The 15679-nt window shown below is 41.2% G+C and overlaps 1 protein-coding gene across 2 annotated transcripts in view; it reads left to right on the forward strand.

Annotated features, from left to right (window-relative positions):
* Window positions 1–15679, forward strand: part of SVEP1 (sushi, von Willebrand factor type A, EGF and pentraxin domain containing 1) — a 1471106-nt gene that overhangs the window by 895317 nt on the left and 560110 nt on the right. For both annotated transcript variants that reach the window (XM_069630907.1, XM_069630908.1), the window contains exon 21: window positions 6488–6584. In XM_069630907.1, coding sequence (XP_069487008.1) covers window positions 6488–6584 — 97 coding nt within the window. The remainder of the gene's footprint in view (window positions 1–6487; window positions 6585–15679) is intronic.

Consider the following 15679-nt stretch of genomic DNA (forward strand, 5'->3'; position numbering starts at 1 on the left):
ACATCTCTAAAGTCTAGTGTGCAGCGACTACATAGAAGCTGCAGCCACTTCTAAGTTGCGTTTCAATTATATCTAAAAGATGAGCATAGACTATACACATTCACTCAACAAAACCTATACTGTTCGCAGGCAGACATAGACAGAGACAATCATGCCTACTGAGGATTCAAAGAAGATTTAATTCTTTTGAGCTAATCAAAGCCACGATACGCACATGCATTATTGACCAAAGTGGCCTAATAAGGTAAATCCTTTTATCGCGTATAGCTTAGTAACTCTAAGTAAAACCAAAATGCAGACTTAGATAATTGTTTGAATGTGTCATTTACGGGTTACTTGCCCAAATTTCAGAATACCATTTTCCATGCCATGAGAAAATATTAGGTGAAGTATCAAAGCACACAGGTTTATTTTGTAAAACAAACTACAAAATGGTATGAGACGATGGTTCCTGACAGTTTCTTTTGAATTTGTTTATATAATGATGGTGTTGAAAATTGAAGAATTGATCTTTAGCTGCTGAAGATGAGATTGATATCTCGAAATGCATAGAGCACATTTTATAAACTGTCTTTTGGAATTATTTTCACTTTGATGTTGCATTAACAACATACTTTAGCACTAGCAAATAAAACACTGACTAAACCCAATATCATTATGCAAGAATGTATTTGAATTACGTACCATATGGGCAGATAAGTAGGATTGAGCTGGAGAAAGGCAAGACATCTTGCTTTGGACTGGCCGTTATCTGGGGCTGTGGGCCATTACCCCCCAGTGTGGCCTGTGTAATGGGTACATAATACCACAATAAAACATACACATGCATATAGCAGACTCCACATGCATGTCAGCTACAGACCAGTGTACACACCCATTTGCCTTGCAAAGGGGTGGAGCAGGATCCACCCCTGTGCTATTAGTACAGGTGATTTTGTGAGATTTCCAATTTTACGATTAGAAAAATAGAAAATTGTGACACAATAAAGCATACACATAGCTATAGCAGACCCCTAATGCATGTCAGCTACAGACCTGTGCATCGGCGAGTGGTACCGTTAGTAGTCACCTATTTCAATGTGCTGCCATCAAGTGCCCACTGTACTCCTGCACTCCTCTGCAGCCACATATACCTTAAGTAGCCTTCTGACTAGGTTTGAGGTTTGTGTATGGAAGTGGGGTGACACAAGAGTCTGGGGACCACCACCAACTCAGTAAAGTAGGCACAATATGAGGTATACAGAGGTTCACTCAGACTCCCCACACCTTCTCTGCTTATGTGTAGAGTCACCCTTTCAAAAGACAAATAGTACTGCTGTCTGCAAATTTTAATTGTATTGAGAAATGCCCAATGCTGTGAAGGAGACACAAGTCACACACATGGCTGTTCACATGAGCATGTGTGAGTCAGCTGTGGAGAATAGTCATAGCAAATTACCAAGAAGCCCAAGATTTATGAGTCCATGATTTGGGCGAGATAATCCGCAAACTGGTAGTATGCTAACTGGTAGTCAGGAGCGATGGCTCACAAGGACATACGTTGGAAGAGAGGGGAATCCACATAATGAGCTTTTGGGATTTATAAGTGAGTGAAGAAATGATTTCTTGGTGCAAGATACAGTCTGTGAATCCTCGGTTGGCACAATAGCATGGCAGTCCAATAGCTGACATAGTACAGCAGGGGTATCTGAAGTCCAAGGAAGATGAAACTCCCAGAGAACATGCTTCCATTATGCATACAATGTTCTCATTCAGGCAATTATACACTCAGGTCCAGACCCAGCAGATCTATAAAAGAGTGGCGCAGCAGGTGAGAGCGGTAAATGGCTATTAGGAGTTGAGTCACAGGAGTCTCAGTCAGAGCAATGATGAGGAGAGATTTGTGTGCGGACAGTAGAGAGGTAAGCATGGAGAATGAGAAGAAGGAAAATAAAGATAAGAGGACAAAGGAGGAGGGGAGAGGGGATATAGAAGAGTTTGTGGGCTAGACAGGAGAGAAAAGAGAACTGTGGAGAACAGAGGAGAGACGAGGGAGAGGAAAAGGAAAGATGAAAAGGTGTGAGAGAAGACCAGAGGAGATTAACTAAAACAGTGATGGTCATGGGAGACAGGGCAGGGAGAGTAAAGAGTATAGAAGATGGAAATGAGAATCATGGCAGTGTAAAAGGAAGAAAAGAAAGAATTACAGACGGGACGAGGAGGAGGAGGAGGTCAGGGAATAAGCAGACAGGGACGTAATTTAGGGGACGCCAGAGGTCGCAACTGCGACCTCTGAAGTCTCCCTTGCAACCTCTGTGGTCACCCTTGCGACCTCTAGAAAAAAAAGAAAAAAAAAATGTTTTTGTTTTTGTAATTCAAGCCCATGCGCTGTGGCCAGCACCATGTGGCTCTTTAGTTCTAGAGTGGCTGGCTTTCTTGTTAAAGCCCCTTTAAAAAAAGAAGAAAAAGAAGAAAAGGAGTGACACAAGTCTAACACTTTCAGCACTGACCCTAAACAAGAAAGATTAGGAATACCAAATAATGTGTCTTTCTGGAATTCTATACAATAACTGCTACTCATTAAAGGTTTATTTCAGGCACACTCCAGGGGGTGAGTCACTTATTTAGTCTGTTCTAAAACGCCTCAACTCAGCCTTTTATCCTTGTGAGGTCGATAAATGAGTACCAACAAAGGTTTGGTGATATTGGGTGTATATTTTTTCTATATAAAGCGCTAAGCGTAAGTGCTATATAATAACACATCATTATCATTTGGTCATGGACGTCTGCTTGCATTCACAGTAATTTGGTGATATGTGCCTATACACACTGATCTTAAAGATACATATGGCGATCCATTCTTGTATGAAATGCACATCACATTATAGTGATATCGTAACCATATTTTTTGTAGCGTACAATGCTATGTGATAGTACTTCCTGTTTTGTCAACGGGTGAACGGTCGAGCTCCATCGCATCCCATGATTTCAATTCGGGGTGGGGTCAAATGACGTCACTTCCTGTGATGTCACTAGGGGGTCAAGGGTCGTGTGATGTCACTTCCGCTACCCCAGGCATTTTGGTGAAATGATGTCCCTGTAAGCAGAGGGGGACAATGGATATACAGAAGGATGTAGGAGGTGGTAGGGACGAAGAACGATGAAGAAGCAGGAGAAGGTAGGGAATAAAGTGGCAGAGAGAGAAAAAGGAAAGTGTGGAGAAATTTTGAGGGTAGAGAGGTGGTCAAAAGAAAGAGAGATAGAGAGATTGAGGGAGATTAAGCAGTGCAGAGAAGAAGACCACTGTTCTAATGTGTGCTTTTGTTTTGGCTGTAGTTGCAGTTGGGGTTTAATAAAGTGCAGTTACGTCACTCACAATGTACTCAAGTATACCCTCATTTAAGACACACGTATTTATTAATCTGTTTAATGTTTTATATTGCCATTAATGTGACTTTTGAGGCTGTACACGGCACATGTTGGAATTATCTTCACATGTGTTTTATTCATTTCATTTCAGCAGCTTTATTTCAACAACAAAGTCAAAAAAGTGGTACACAATAAATAAATACATCAACATCATAATCACTTATCACATAAGTAACTTACATTCAAGAACAAATTCATCATATCACATGGTAGAAGTAGTCTAAAAAGCAAGGAGATTCCTCCTCAACAAAACATTGAATCAATCAATGTGTGATTTAATGAGGCTGAGCTAAACCTTGGCCTTTCAAATATGAATCTTTCCTGCCCAGCTCAGATAGTTGCTGGTAACGAAAATGGCTAAAACTTCTGCAGAATCCAAGCACTTAGTCATTGCTTCGCTTAGTGTCCTGCAGCCACGATTTAAAACAAGGGCTTCAAAAAACCCTTCCTCAAGGGCCTAGTCACTGGGCAGAGGAATAGGTAATGTTGCACAGTGTCTGCCCCCTCACTGCATATATTTCATTCCTTACCATATGGAGGCCATTTGAAGCTGCACTCGACATTGGACTTTGTCGATTCTTGTTATACTTTTGCTGCCATTACTTTTCGAAAAGTTCCTTTTCTGGTACATGTGCACATCAGACTATTACACATCATGAAAAAATGTCACAACTAGAAAATCAAATATATATCTTTATCGAGGGTACTGTGAGCATAGATGTGCCATGTGGAAACTAGCAGAGCTCTGCTGCAATGCTTAAATGTTGTCATGTTTGAAGGTCTATCTTTAGATCTGTGTGATCTTGTTTTTGTTGGTAGGGCAGGCGTGAAGATGGATTTCTAGAATCTAGCCAGGTGGACCGATTTTAGAAGGCCACCCTAGCTATAGTGAACAAATAAATCTGACAGGTTAGCCAAAACCCAATGAAGGTAAATGTGGAGAGACGTCGGGGCTATTCTCAGGATCATGAATGAATCACAAGTCACGTATTCAACAAGAAAATAGGTATATAAAATGCAGCAATGATGGTACCTAGTAACAAGTGAATATCCCTAATTTCAGCTCCAATCCCTAAGAAGAATGAGGCATTGTGCCCAAATGTCAGAGGAGCCACAATGCTTCTCTCCGCAGAATAAGTCTTTGCAGATAAATTATAATTTACTTGTGTTGATGATAGTTCAAAGAAGATATTCAACAAGATTACTAAGGTATGTAATTGTGTTCTTATCTTTCAGAAATGACTACCCAGATTTGACGATGAAAAGGTAGTGGAATGGAAGGTTTAGGAAACAAAGGGACTTATTCACATTGTTAGCCTTGGAGGACAGGGTTGAACAAATGCGTTGCGTTTACTTACCCCCTGAATGCGTTTTTCCTAGATGACCCGATGGGTCAACTGGAGGTTGCTTAAGTTTAGATTTCCCACTGTTGGTTCCATTGTGAGGTTCCGAGGAGCTGCGGGTGCAAGTATTCTTCTGTTCAGGGAGAGCAGCAAGATGCAACCATGGCAATGAATATTTGCAATTCACCAATGCAGGCCTCTTCAGGACACTTCACAGGATGGAGGAAGGCAAGATCCAATGACCGTCTCCACACACAGGCGATGACAAGTGTCCTTCATTCACAGTTATAGAGGCTTCTCTAGAACAGAATCCCTTTATGGTGGGATGCTGAAATTCAGTGAGAATGTGACTTGTGCCACAAGCTGGTGACCACCAAAGATTTGGGTCAATGCGGAATGGCAACAGTCATAATGAGGTGGACCACAAGAGAGCTGGTCAGTCGACCAGGTGGTCCAGGGACACTTCCAAAGACTCTGAATGGCTGGATCCTCGAGAAGGAGTCAAGACTAGTTTTTCCAAATAGTCCAAGTACTGAAGTATCACTCACAGTCTTCAGAGATCAAGTAGTCCTACAGAGCTTCTCCATGATTGATGAAGGAAGGAATACCAGACCTCTTCAGGAGTCTTCTTCGGATCTTCCTTCAGCTACGAAGGATTTTTGCCTCCAATGCTTATCTGAAGAAATGGCTTCAGGAGTCCTCCTATTTGCCGAAATCCAGCATGGAAGCAAGTCCAAGCCCTCCAATGACTTACCATTCTTAGATCTACACCATTGAAATAGCCAATAGTTGTCCAATAAGGGACAACTATTGGTTTCAATCATGCCCCACACCTATACCCTCTGGCACCACAAATGTGGAATGGGACCAGACAGCCCCACCACCCTTCCAGGGCTACACACACACAAAGGCATCACTAGTCTGTTAAAGTAGACACATTTGCAGGAAATTGCATGACCTTATATAGGATTTCCTGGCAAGGCAGGAATAAGGCCAAACTATAATATGGCCAAAGAACATGCACAAATCTTGTGGCACAGTCATTTTAGGGCACTAGCCATGTTTAATAGTTATATGTGTTAAACTTGAATGTGCACACTAAAGATAATGCAAAATATGTAAGAATATATCTGCTGCCACCAGCTTGCCTTTTGACAGGGTTAGACACATCTAAAAGTAAACCATAATCCCAGGGGTAAAAAGAAAGGGTGATACAAAAGTATCCCCATTGCACTGCAATGTATGATGCTGTGTGAAATGTTAAAAAGTCACAACATTTAAAAAGGAAACATGGTTTCCCAGTACTGATAGTCTGAAGGACTGATACGTTTCCTCATAACAATGAGTAAAAAGCAAGGGAAGTGAAGCAGAAGGCTTTACCTCCCTTTAAAAAGTCAGAACAGGTTCAAGCACAAAGCAAAAATATTGGGAGTCCAAAGAACCTATGGTGGGAAATTTCCCAAAAGAGAAATCTTTCCTACCAGCCAGTGACACCTATGAGCTTAACATTTTCTTCTGTATGATAATAAGAGGCATTTCTTTTGTCTCTGAAGCATTTTATATAACCAACAAACTGAAATCCCTCTTTTGACCAAGAATGTCCATGTTAAATGGGTATTGAATCCACTTCACAGACCATAACTTGTGTAATTGTCCTGTATGTACAAATGTTCTGTAGCTAAGACATACTCCTCCACTAACCAATATGTGAATTAAGCTTTCCATTTTCTTTACAGGTTTTCCATGACTGTTTTCAAAACCCGTGCGACAATGGAGGAACTTGCAAAGAAGCTGGAACCGGATATATCTGCATGTGCATAGTTGGATATACAGGTACAGTCCCAGGGTTTTAGGTTTGCGATTAACACGTATTTATGATGCATATCGGGCAACCTCATACTTCATATAGAGACACGTATGTCATATGTGTATGAAAAATACAGCCATGCCAATGAATATTGTGAAGCAGGAGTGAGAATGTCCACTCTTACCAAAATGTCTTAATAATGAATTGCAATGTTACCCAGTTTGTCTGTCTTCTATTTAGTCAATCTCTTTGCCCACCTAAATACCTAGCCCACCATACCCACACCATTCACTCACTCACATCCCTGAAGATTTTCTGCGAGTCTACACCTGTGAATGACACAATGTCCACACAATGGGGGTCATTATGACCTGGGCGCAAAGGGATACCAGGCACCGGTAATGACACCGGTGCCGGTAATCCCTTTGTGCCCTATTCTGAGGTCCCTTTGCGGGTCCTTCCTTAACACCTGGTTTTAGCAGGCGTTAAGTACGGGACCCGCAAAGGGATACCGGGGTCAATAACGGTACCGCAATTTGCGGTACTGTTATTACCGCCTTCCCATTGAGCCCTATGGGGGCTCAAATGGGAAAGGGGAATGGCATTTCAAATGGGGATTTACCGGTCCCACAAAGGGCGAAATGGACAGGTAAGTCCCAATACCACCACGTCGGTGGCGGTACCAGTATTGGTGCTAGTTATGGCATGGCTAATAGCACCATGACTAGCACCAACCTTGGAATGAGGGCCAATGTGTTACAGCCTGTTCACAAAGAAATGTTTCCATCATAAAACACGCTTAACATTTTGTTTATGTTGTGCCAGCATGCAACGTATACATTTGTTTCAGGGTAGGATAATGCACATGTTGGGTGTTCACCAACCAAGTAGTAACTTATATGTGTGACAGCAGGAACATCCTGTCATCTGTATTAAAGCACCAACACCACCACCCTAATCTAAGCATGTGTGCAATGCCCACGTGTTGATTGCCCACCTATGGTCTCTCTGCTGCATCAGCCAAGGCAAACTCCAGAGCTGAGCAGGGGAACAAAAAGCTAGTATGACATCATATTGGATCAAATAAAGGAATGTCCACTCTGGGTTATATTTCGATATGTATTTTATCTATGTTGCAGATATGTAAACCCTTGGACATAGATACTTAGGAGGTATGTATTGCTTTACAATTCTCTGCTTATGTCAACAGAACAGTCACTGGTATTCACATTGTCACCAGTGTGTGTTGCTAGAAGTTTAGTCCAAACGAGTCAAAGTACCTGAAGTTATATCTGGTTGTATCTAGGCACATGACCTGTTTCTGCTGAACTGCAACTCTAATTGCTCAAAGGTCTTAAAGCTTGCAGCTGATTAATCGAATGCGATAGTGGTCCTAATGCTTCGGTTTTCCCATTGATAACCAGTGGGCCAATGTTAAAGCCAATAACATTGTTGCCCGAGGTGTTGACATGAGCGCGCAATATGCAGTGGACATAGTTGCACTCATTCAGGACGAATCACAGGTCTAAGAAGAGTAAACACCAAGTATTTAGGAGAAGCCCGGCGCGGTGACAAGGGCGGTGTGCAGGACTGTTGTGAGACTGTGGAGCTGGGTGTTAGCGCTAACGCATCATTGTGCTTTGAGACCTTGACCTCTGTTCCATTGAAGAGAGCAAGGACAGCTCCTATCCTAGAACTGTAAAACTTGTGGCAATACGACATGTATTAAGAGAGCATTGTCCCTTTAATCAAAGACCTCATCATATTCGGCAAGTGCATCACCTGACGTATCACGTGACCAGGAAGTGCGCTGCAAAAGCGAGTCCTCATCCCCCTTGTGGCGAGAAGCCCAGCACGGTGACAAGGGCGGCGTGCAGGACTGTTGTGAGACTGTGGAGCTGGGTGTTAGCACTAACGCATTGTTGTGCTTTGAGACCGTGACCTCTGTTCCTTTGAAGAGAGCAAGGATAGCTCCTATCCTAGAATTGTAAAACTTGTGGAAATACGACCTGTATTAAGCGGGACTTGTCCCTTCAATCAAAGACCTCATCATCTTCAGCAAGCATGTCACGTGACATATCACATGACAAGGAAGTGCGCTGCAAAAGCGAGTCCGCATCCCCCTTGTGGTGAGAAGCCCAGCGCGGTGACAAGGGCGGCATGCAGGACTGTTGTGAGACTGTGGAGCTGGGTGTTAGCACTAACGCATCATTGTGCTTTGAGACCATGACCTCTGTTCCTTTGAAGAGAGCAAGGACAGCTCCTAACCTAGAATTGTAAAACTTGTGGCAATACAACCTGTAATAAGAGGGCCTTGTCCCTTTAATCAAAGACCTCATCATCTTTGGCAAGCGTGTCACGTGACGCATTACGTGACCAGGAAGTGCGCTGCAAAAGCGAGTCTGCATCCCCCTTGTGGCGAGAAGCCCGGTGCAGTGACACGGGCGGCATGCAGGACTGTTGTGAGACTGTTTGGAGCTGGGAGGAGTCCCGCGAGAACCAAATCTATGATCTGCTGGAAGGTGGGTCCAGTATCTTGCCATTATAAGTACAGAGTGAAAACACTGGCAGTAGAAGTACATTGAGGGACCGACGGCAGAATAAACAAGGTACCTCCTCCTAATGACAGCGCGCTTTGAACACTAAAGTAAGTCTTTGGTTACATTGTAGTGGTATTATATTGCCACTGTAAGTTCAAAGCGATCCCAGAAACAACTTGCTCGTGTGAGCGTGCAAGCATACTGGTCTAAGGCTGTGGTTGGTATTGTTTATAAACAGAGTTATCATTCAAAAACATTATCAAGAAAAAATGAAGTTGCGTAGTACGGCTCTCCTAGATGATCGTAGTTGCCCAGAATGGGACGTGTCATACCAAGAGGAGATAGCAACACAAGATACACCATCGACACCATGCAGAACTGCTACTTCGTTATCAACACTAAATATAACAGCAATAGCCCAAGTGCACACAGGGCAACCTGTTATTAATAATGCAGTTTCTGATATTGCACAACTCTGGAAGCGTGGTTTGGAATACACCACCACAACTAAATAAAATGCAAAAGAAAATAGAAGATAATTTTTGTGGGGAAAAGCTAACAAAACATGTGAATGCTATCCAAAATGAGATCCGGGCCATAACATTGTGTAAAGAATGTTTTGTTAGTTTCTGACTTGGTTGTCAGTTTCTCGCTTTCCAGAGGTATTTGGTTACAGAAAAGAAACAGCTTAAGGTTCCTAGGAATCTAGTGGAATTTCCCAGATATTGCAGCAAGATAAGGGGTCAACAGGGGATGTCAGCAGAGGGAGCAATTGAAGAAAAAAAGACTTCTACTGCCGGGGAGTGTTGAGACTAATGTGTAAGGTGGGTAACTCACTGTGAGCTCTCAGACATAAGAAAGTCAGTAGAATGTATGACTAGTCCTACAGCGTCAGAGAAACAAGCCATCTTTGTGGGGTTATGGTCTTGTTCAGTGGCTCTGGTATCCACTACAAGGTCTTGCCTAGACTGCAAATCCATTAGAAATCCTGCTCAGATGTTCCTTAGTTGAGTTATCTTCATCCTTTAGGGACTCAACCCAGCAATCAGCAAATTAACTGTGCCCTCCCTCACAATTTATGGTGTGAGCTCATGGTTACATTAAATCTACATCTCTATGTATGCATCCATTCAAAGATTTTGGTGGCCACACAATAACTGGCGGTTGCCACATTCAAACTTTGCAAGTCTTTTACCAGGCTCGGGGATGGGATGTGAATTTCCAATAAGTGCTCCAGACATCCTTACACAGGAGTCTCATCAATTCAGAACTCAAACTGAATGAGCAACAGTGACCCCTCAGGACAGCCCATGTAAATGCACATCCTTGTGTGTATGGCAACCAGATCTGACTACAATACACCATAATGGAGTTTAATGGGATAAACTGTAGAGCTACTGGGGTAAAGCCTGTACACTGATTGTAAGTGGTAATCTGGTCAAAATGAATGCACAGCTTATTTGAAATGTTTTCTTCTGTGGTATTGCCTTTTTAGTGCTTTAGTTTACTAATATTTAGTAGGGCGCAGCCCACTATTGAGTGCAACCGTGCAGGGCACTGAAGTTGACTGAAAGGAGAAAAAGAGACCTAGGCTAATTAGCCTTTGATGTGGGCCGCACATCCTTGATACCCACTTCGGGTTTAAACAACTTAGTCTTGTCTGTATAATAATACTGAACAATTTCTGAAGTGTTACAAGTTCCTTTATTTTCTCAGAAGGTATATAATACTTAAAATGTTGTGGTAATTGATTTTGTTTCACCAATTAGGCTAATGCTGAAAAAAGGGCAAACAATAACCCTGTGGCTAATGCATTTCGGAACAATTCCTTCTTCAGAGCCGGGTTATGTGTGAACTATGATAATATGCCACTGATACATTTAAGTTGAGAAAGTGTCATTAGTCAATCAATAAAAAAAAAAAACACAGGGCGCCCACAGGTAAGAACAAATATTTAACATAAAGAAAGAGAAAAAAAAAACAAAGCATAATTAACTCAGTTACTCTTGTTCTGCTCCAATATTCAACTAGCTGTACAGCCTCTCATTAACTTGTTTTAATTTGCAGTATGCTGGTTGTTATGTTAACAACCAGCATTGACTAGTCCAGCCTTGTGCTGTGTATAATTTATGGCTGTAACTCACCTGAAATGACTATTCCAGCCTTGTGCTGTGTATACATTATGCCTGTAACTCACCTGAATTGACGGCTACAGTCTTGTTCTGTGTATGATCTATGCCTGAAACTCACCAGAATTAACTGTTCCAGCCTTGTGTTGTGTGTAACTTATGCCTGCAACCCACATGAATTGACTATTTTAGCCTTGTGCTGTGGCTGATTCTTGTTCTAACGTTGAGCACTGTGAGTAGCATGTATAGAACAGAGCATTGATGCCTGAGGGTTTAGTGTGCTTTATAAATGTAACATATAAATAAATAAAATACATTTGTGATTTTGATCCCATTCCTTTGTGACAAGACACAGATTATTTCTATATATAATGTATTGTGAGATTGTACAAGAAATAGGTTGTTTTAATCACAATATTTTTATTTTATTAAAAGTAAAAACATATTCAAAGCTCAAATGGTCTCCTAACTTAGATGCTGGGGATGTCACCTCAAAGCAATACAGTTCAATTCAAACTAAAATAAAGAGGTGCAGCCTGCCTATTTCTCCTCACTAATATTTTATAAACATGAAACATTAGGTTACTTTGTGAATTCACATAAAAATCCATGTATTGATAATAAAAAAAATGGCTCTTCTATATAATGTACGCAGATTTTAAATGTTAGCAATAGAATCATCACCATGGACATTGACATTCAATGTAAGTACAATTTATGAAGAGAAACTATGGGCAATTAGGATTTGAAGCACACAGTTGAAAAGTAGGTGTAGGAACTTCTATTGGGAAGTACAAGAATAATCACATCAGAACATACCTATGCTGAATACAAAAGATACCGTGATATTCACGTGGCTTCATTTCATCCTTTTCTATTTCTGAATAAATGATTCACATGTGTTTTACTGAAAGGGGAGGAAAGCATACAGGGAATGAAAGAGTTTGAATAACCATTTTTCAAACATCAAATTCCCTATTAATGTTCCCCATGTTATTTTTTTTCTTGGGGACTAATGCTATTTGATGGCATTTTGTTATAAGAGTGGTTTCAATGTGTCAAATCTTTTAATTCCTTTACCAAAGAAGTGAAATTGAATGAAGAAATACCATTATGAGGAGGCACATGGCCTTATAAGTCAAGTGCTGTGAATTAATGTTGTGCTTTGTTCAGGGAGAGAAATAACCACACACCTTATCTAAAATTCAATTGCTAAGGGGTGGAATGTTTTAAATACACAAGGGGGCATGAGTTCACTTGTATTTCTAGTTGCAGAATGTATGTTTTGTAGGCAACAATCAGGCACTGGGGAAGATGTCTCAGGGCCCTTGAGGTTGTCACCGACCACTGGTTGATTATGGAAAGGCTCTAGATTTCCAGGTCATCTTAGCCCATGGATCCTGGTAACAAGGTGCTGCATAGCCCTGGTGCTCCTGTGTCTTAATTAGGCTAGTCCTCTTCTCTTCTTAACATTCTTAACATTCTGGTACAGGTGCCTTCAGCCAAATTATGTGTGCCAGCAGGTTGCAAGAAAATATGTCCATCTTTTTTTTTCTCTTATGGAAACACAACCTTTTATACGAGGTGAAACCTCATTTGCTCATCATAATTACATACTATGTTTGTGATTAGCGGGGCTCCCTGATTGGATTCCTTGACTAGTGCATGCTCACAACGTCCCTCGTCTTTGCTTCTATTAGCCCTTTGCACTTGGTGTGTCATGAGAGGGATGGATCAGGTGAAAATGAGTGCCCTATGTAATTCTCATTTGATTTAAACAGTATTTTCCTTGTAAGATGGGTTTTATGACATATTCCTTAGGTGGGGCTGCTCCTCAAAGCCAAATACAATGTACATGTTTAGACACGTTGCATTTCAAACTAAATAGAATACAATTTTATAGAAAATAAACATTGAATGGTGCTTCTATTCTTCATTAAACTTTGCAAGTTTTTAGTTAAATGAAATAAACTGCAAATACAATTATTGAAAATGAATACCAGTTTATTTTCTATTAGAATTCACAAGTGCACCTATTCTGAAATTGTTAAATTATGTTCTGAAGCGCCAATACATCTTCTTGGGCCTGCTGAGTTCTGTTGTAAGCACACTCCAAATGCCTGTGCCTTATCTTTTTACAAGTGACAAAGTTCCAGTTTTAACAGGTACAGTTCTTTAAATGTCCTTGGCATCAACAACCCAGTCCCTGGAATCAACATATCCAAAAGAGCCTTAGAAATAGTTACAGTTTTGTGGAGCTCTCTTATACTTAGTTGGAAAATGCCTCATGGTAGCGATTAAGAGACAGAAATCTGCAATAAAACAAATAAAACGCCTCTCTCTCGCTATATAAATAACTTCTCTTCTCAGTTTACCCCAGGGGGATGGTCTTTCACTCCATAGTTCCCTAGAGTATAATTGGGGGAGTTAGGCATACTCTCACTCCAAAATTAAGAGACTTCTATTTAAGATGATCACATAGGGATTTATTTTATCTTTATCGACACAAAAGTTGTACCTTCTGCAGGTCTATATAAATAAAATGACCACAGGACTATTAAGGTTAACTAACTTCCATATTATAGCAAGCTTGGAGATAAAAAGCTGGGAACAAACTCTACATCCATGGTCTGGCCTTTGTCCGCATCTGAAATAGACTGCCACATTTTCTAGATGGAAATCATCCCCATTCCTCATAGCTGGGTGCCATTGGCTTTCTTCCCCCTCCAATGATTTCCCTTTGGTAAAGTGGCTCCTGTGCATGCAATCCTGGGGTATACATAGTATGATTTTGAGATCCTTCTTCTTCCATTGGATTTCTTTTTTATAACTATACTATATGTGGCTGTTGGGTCCCTTTGTCCTTTTTTCAAAGTATTTCGTAAGACCCGTACATAGCATATCTATCTGATTGAGAGTCATTCTTTGGATATATGCAAATGTTAGCTAATGTTCTCAGATGTATATGGATCATTGTATCAATGTTTATCCATTGCTCCAAAGTGCCTACAGGTTCATGCCGTGCCAATTGCGACCTCTCATGCCAAAACATTCCTGCGCCGAGGGGTCCCTGCCCCCAACTGGCTGCATCTAACTGGGCATGCCCAAACAGAAACTGTGGAAAAACGATCACAGCATAATGGCGTGCACCTAACTGGCCATGCCGAAATGTCTTGTCCTGTGCTCCAAGCCCCTTGTTTTATGGCCCGTCTCTTGGTGACTTTTGTGATACATCGCATGACCCCAACTAACCGCATTTAAGCAGCACAGAAAAGGGTACAAAATGATCGGCAGCAAGAATAACACATGCCCAGGTTTTGTACCTATAGAGAAAATCAAAAGCTGTCACCCATGAATATGCGAACAGTATGTGTCCACATATTTTAAAGCGAAATACACAGATGTAGTTCAATTGACCTTCTCCTTAGAAGAATGTGCACAAGACAGAATAGCATTGGATGTTTAAAAAAGTTATGAACACCACAAAAAAAACCCTAGAGAGGAAATCTTTCAATAAATACGCTGGCAAAGTATAAAAGGTGCTCACCTTTAAAACCCAGCAATCTGTCGTGAAATATTCCCTGGAAAACTAAATCGCAATAGAAAACAAGTGCTTGTGGTCTTGTGAGTAAGCATCTGCACTGGGAACATGACAACCTGAGTAAAATCCTGGTAGCCAAATACTTGAGCAAGCTTGCCAACCTAAAATAAATAAGGGGTTGCGTCCGCCCTCTGAAAAAAAGTTATGCTCTTCACACACATGTGTCCTTTACTTGTGCCCTGAAAAGCAGCCACCATCAGTGTCCAGAATTGCAAACTCTCTTACCATATCATGGGCAAATACTCATGACGTACTTGCCCTCTCATCATTCCCCTCCTCACCCACATGTCTGGCTTTCAACAATACTATGCTTTATAAAGCTAACTAGAAAAGTACACATACCATAGTGTCACTCAAATATATAAATCCTTATAGAAATATGTTAGGCAAAAAGTGTGCAATTGTAGCATTATTCCCCCCATCTTGACTGTGAGACTACAAATACCAGAATGCAAATAAGCAAAAGGCAAACAAATTGTCTGTGAGGGCAAACATTTCCAAGGACTGACAGAAGCACAGTTTTTAAAAAACGAATGCGGGTGCGATGTGCCACGAGATATTTAAAACTTTGAGAACTCACAATGTTTTTGCGCAATGCACAATGAGATTAAATTATTTGCCATGGAGCGCACACTTTGGTTATGCAGCATTCTTTAAGCGGTATACCCCTTTTTGGTGCCATCATTTTGGCATGGACCAATTTGGCACAGGTCTTCTGCTACAGTGCCCATTTCGGCATGCCCTTTTCAGTGCCGTTATTTTGGCGCGAAGGATGCTTGAACATGGCTGACATTGCAGCCTCTTCTAAATGCCCTCATGCTAAATAAGATCATAGGACTGCACTGCAATAA

The sequence above is a fragment of the Ambystoma mexicanum genome, chromosome 6q, assembly GCF_040938575.1.
Source record: "Ambystoma mexicanum isolate Mex_15411 chromosome 6q, UKY_AmexF1_1, whole genome shotgun sequence".
Classification (NCBI taxonomy): Eukaryota; Metazoa; Chordata; class Amphibia; order Caudata; family Ambystomatidae; genus Ambystoma; species Ambystoma mexicanum.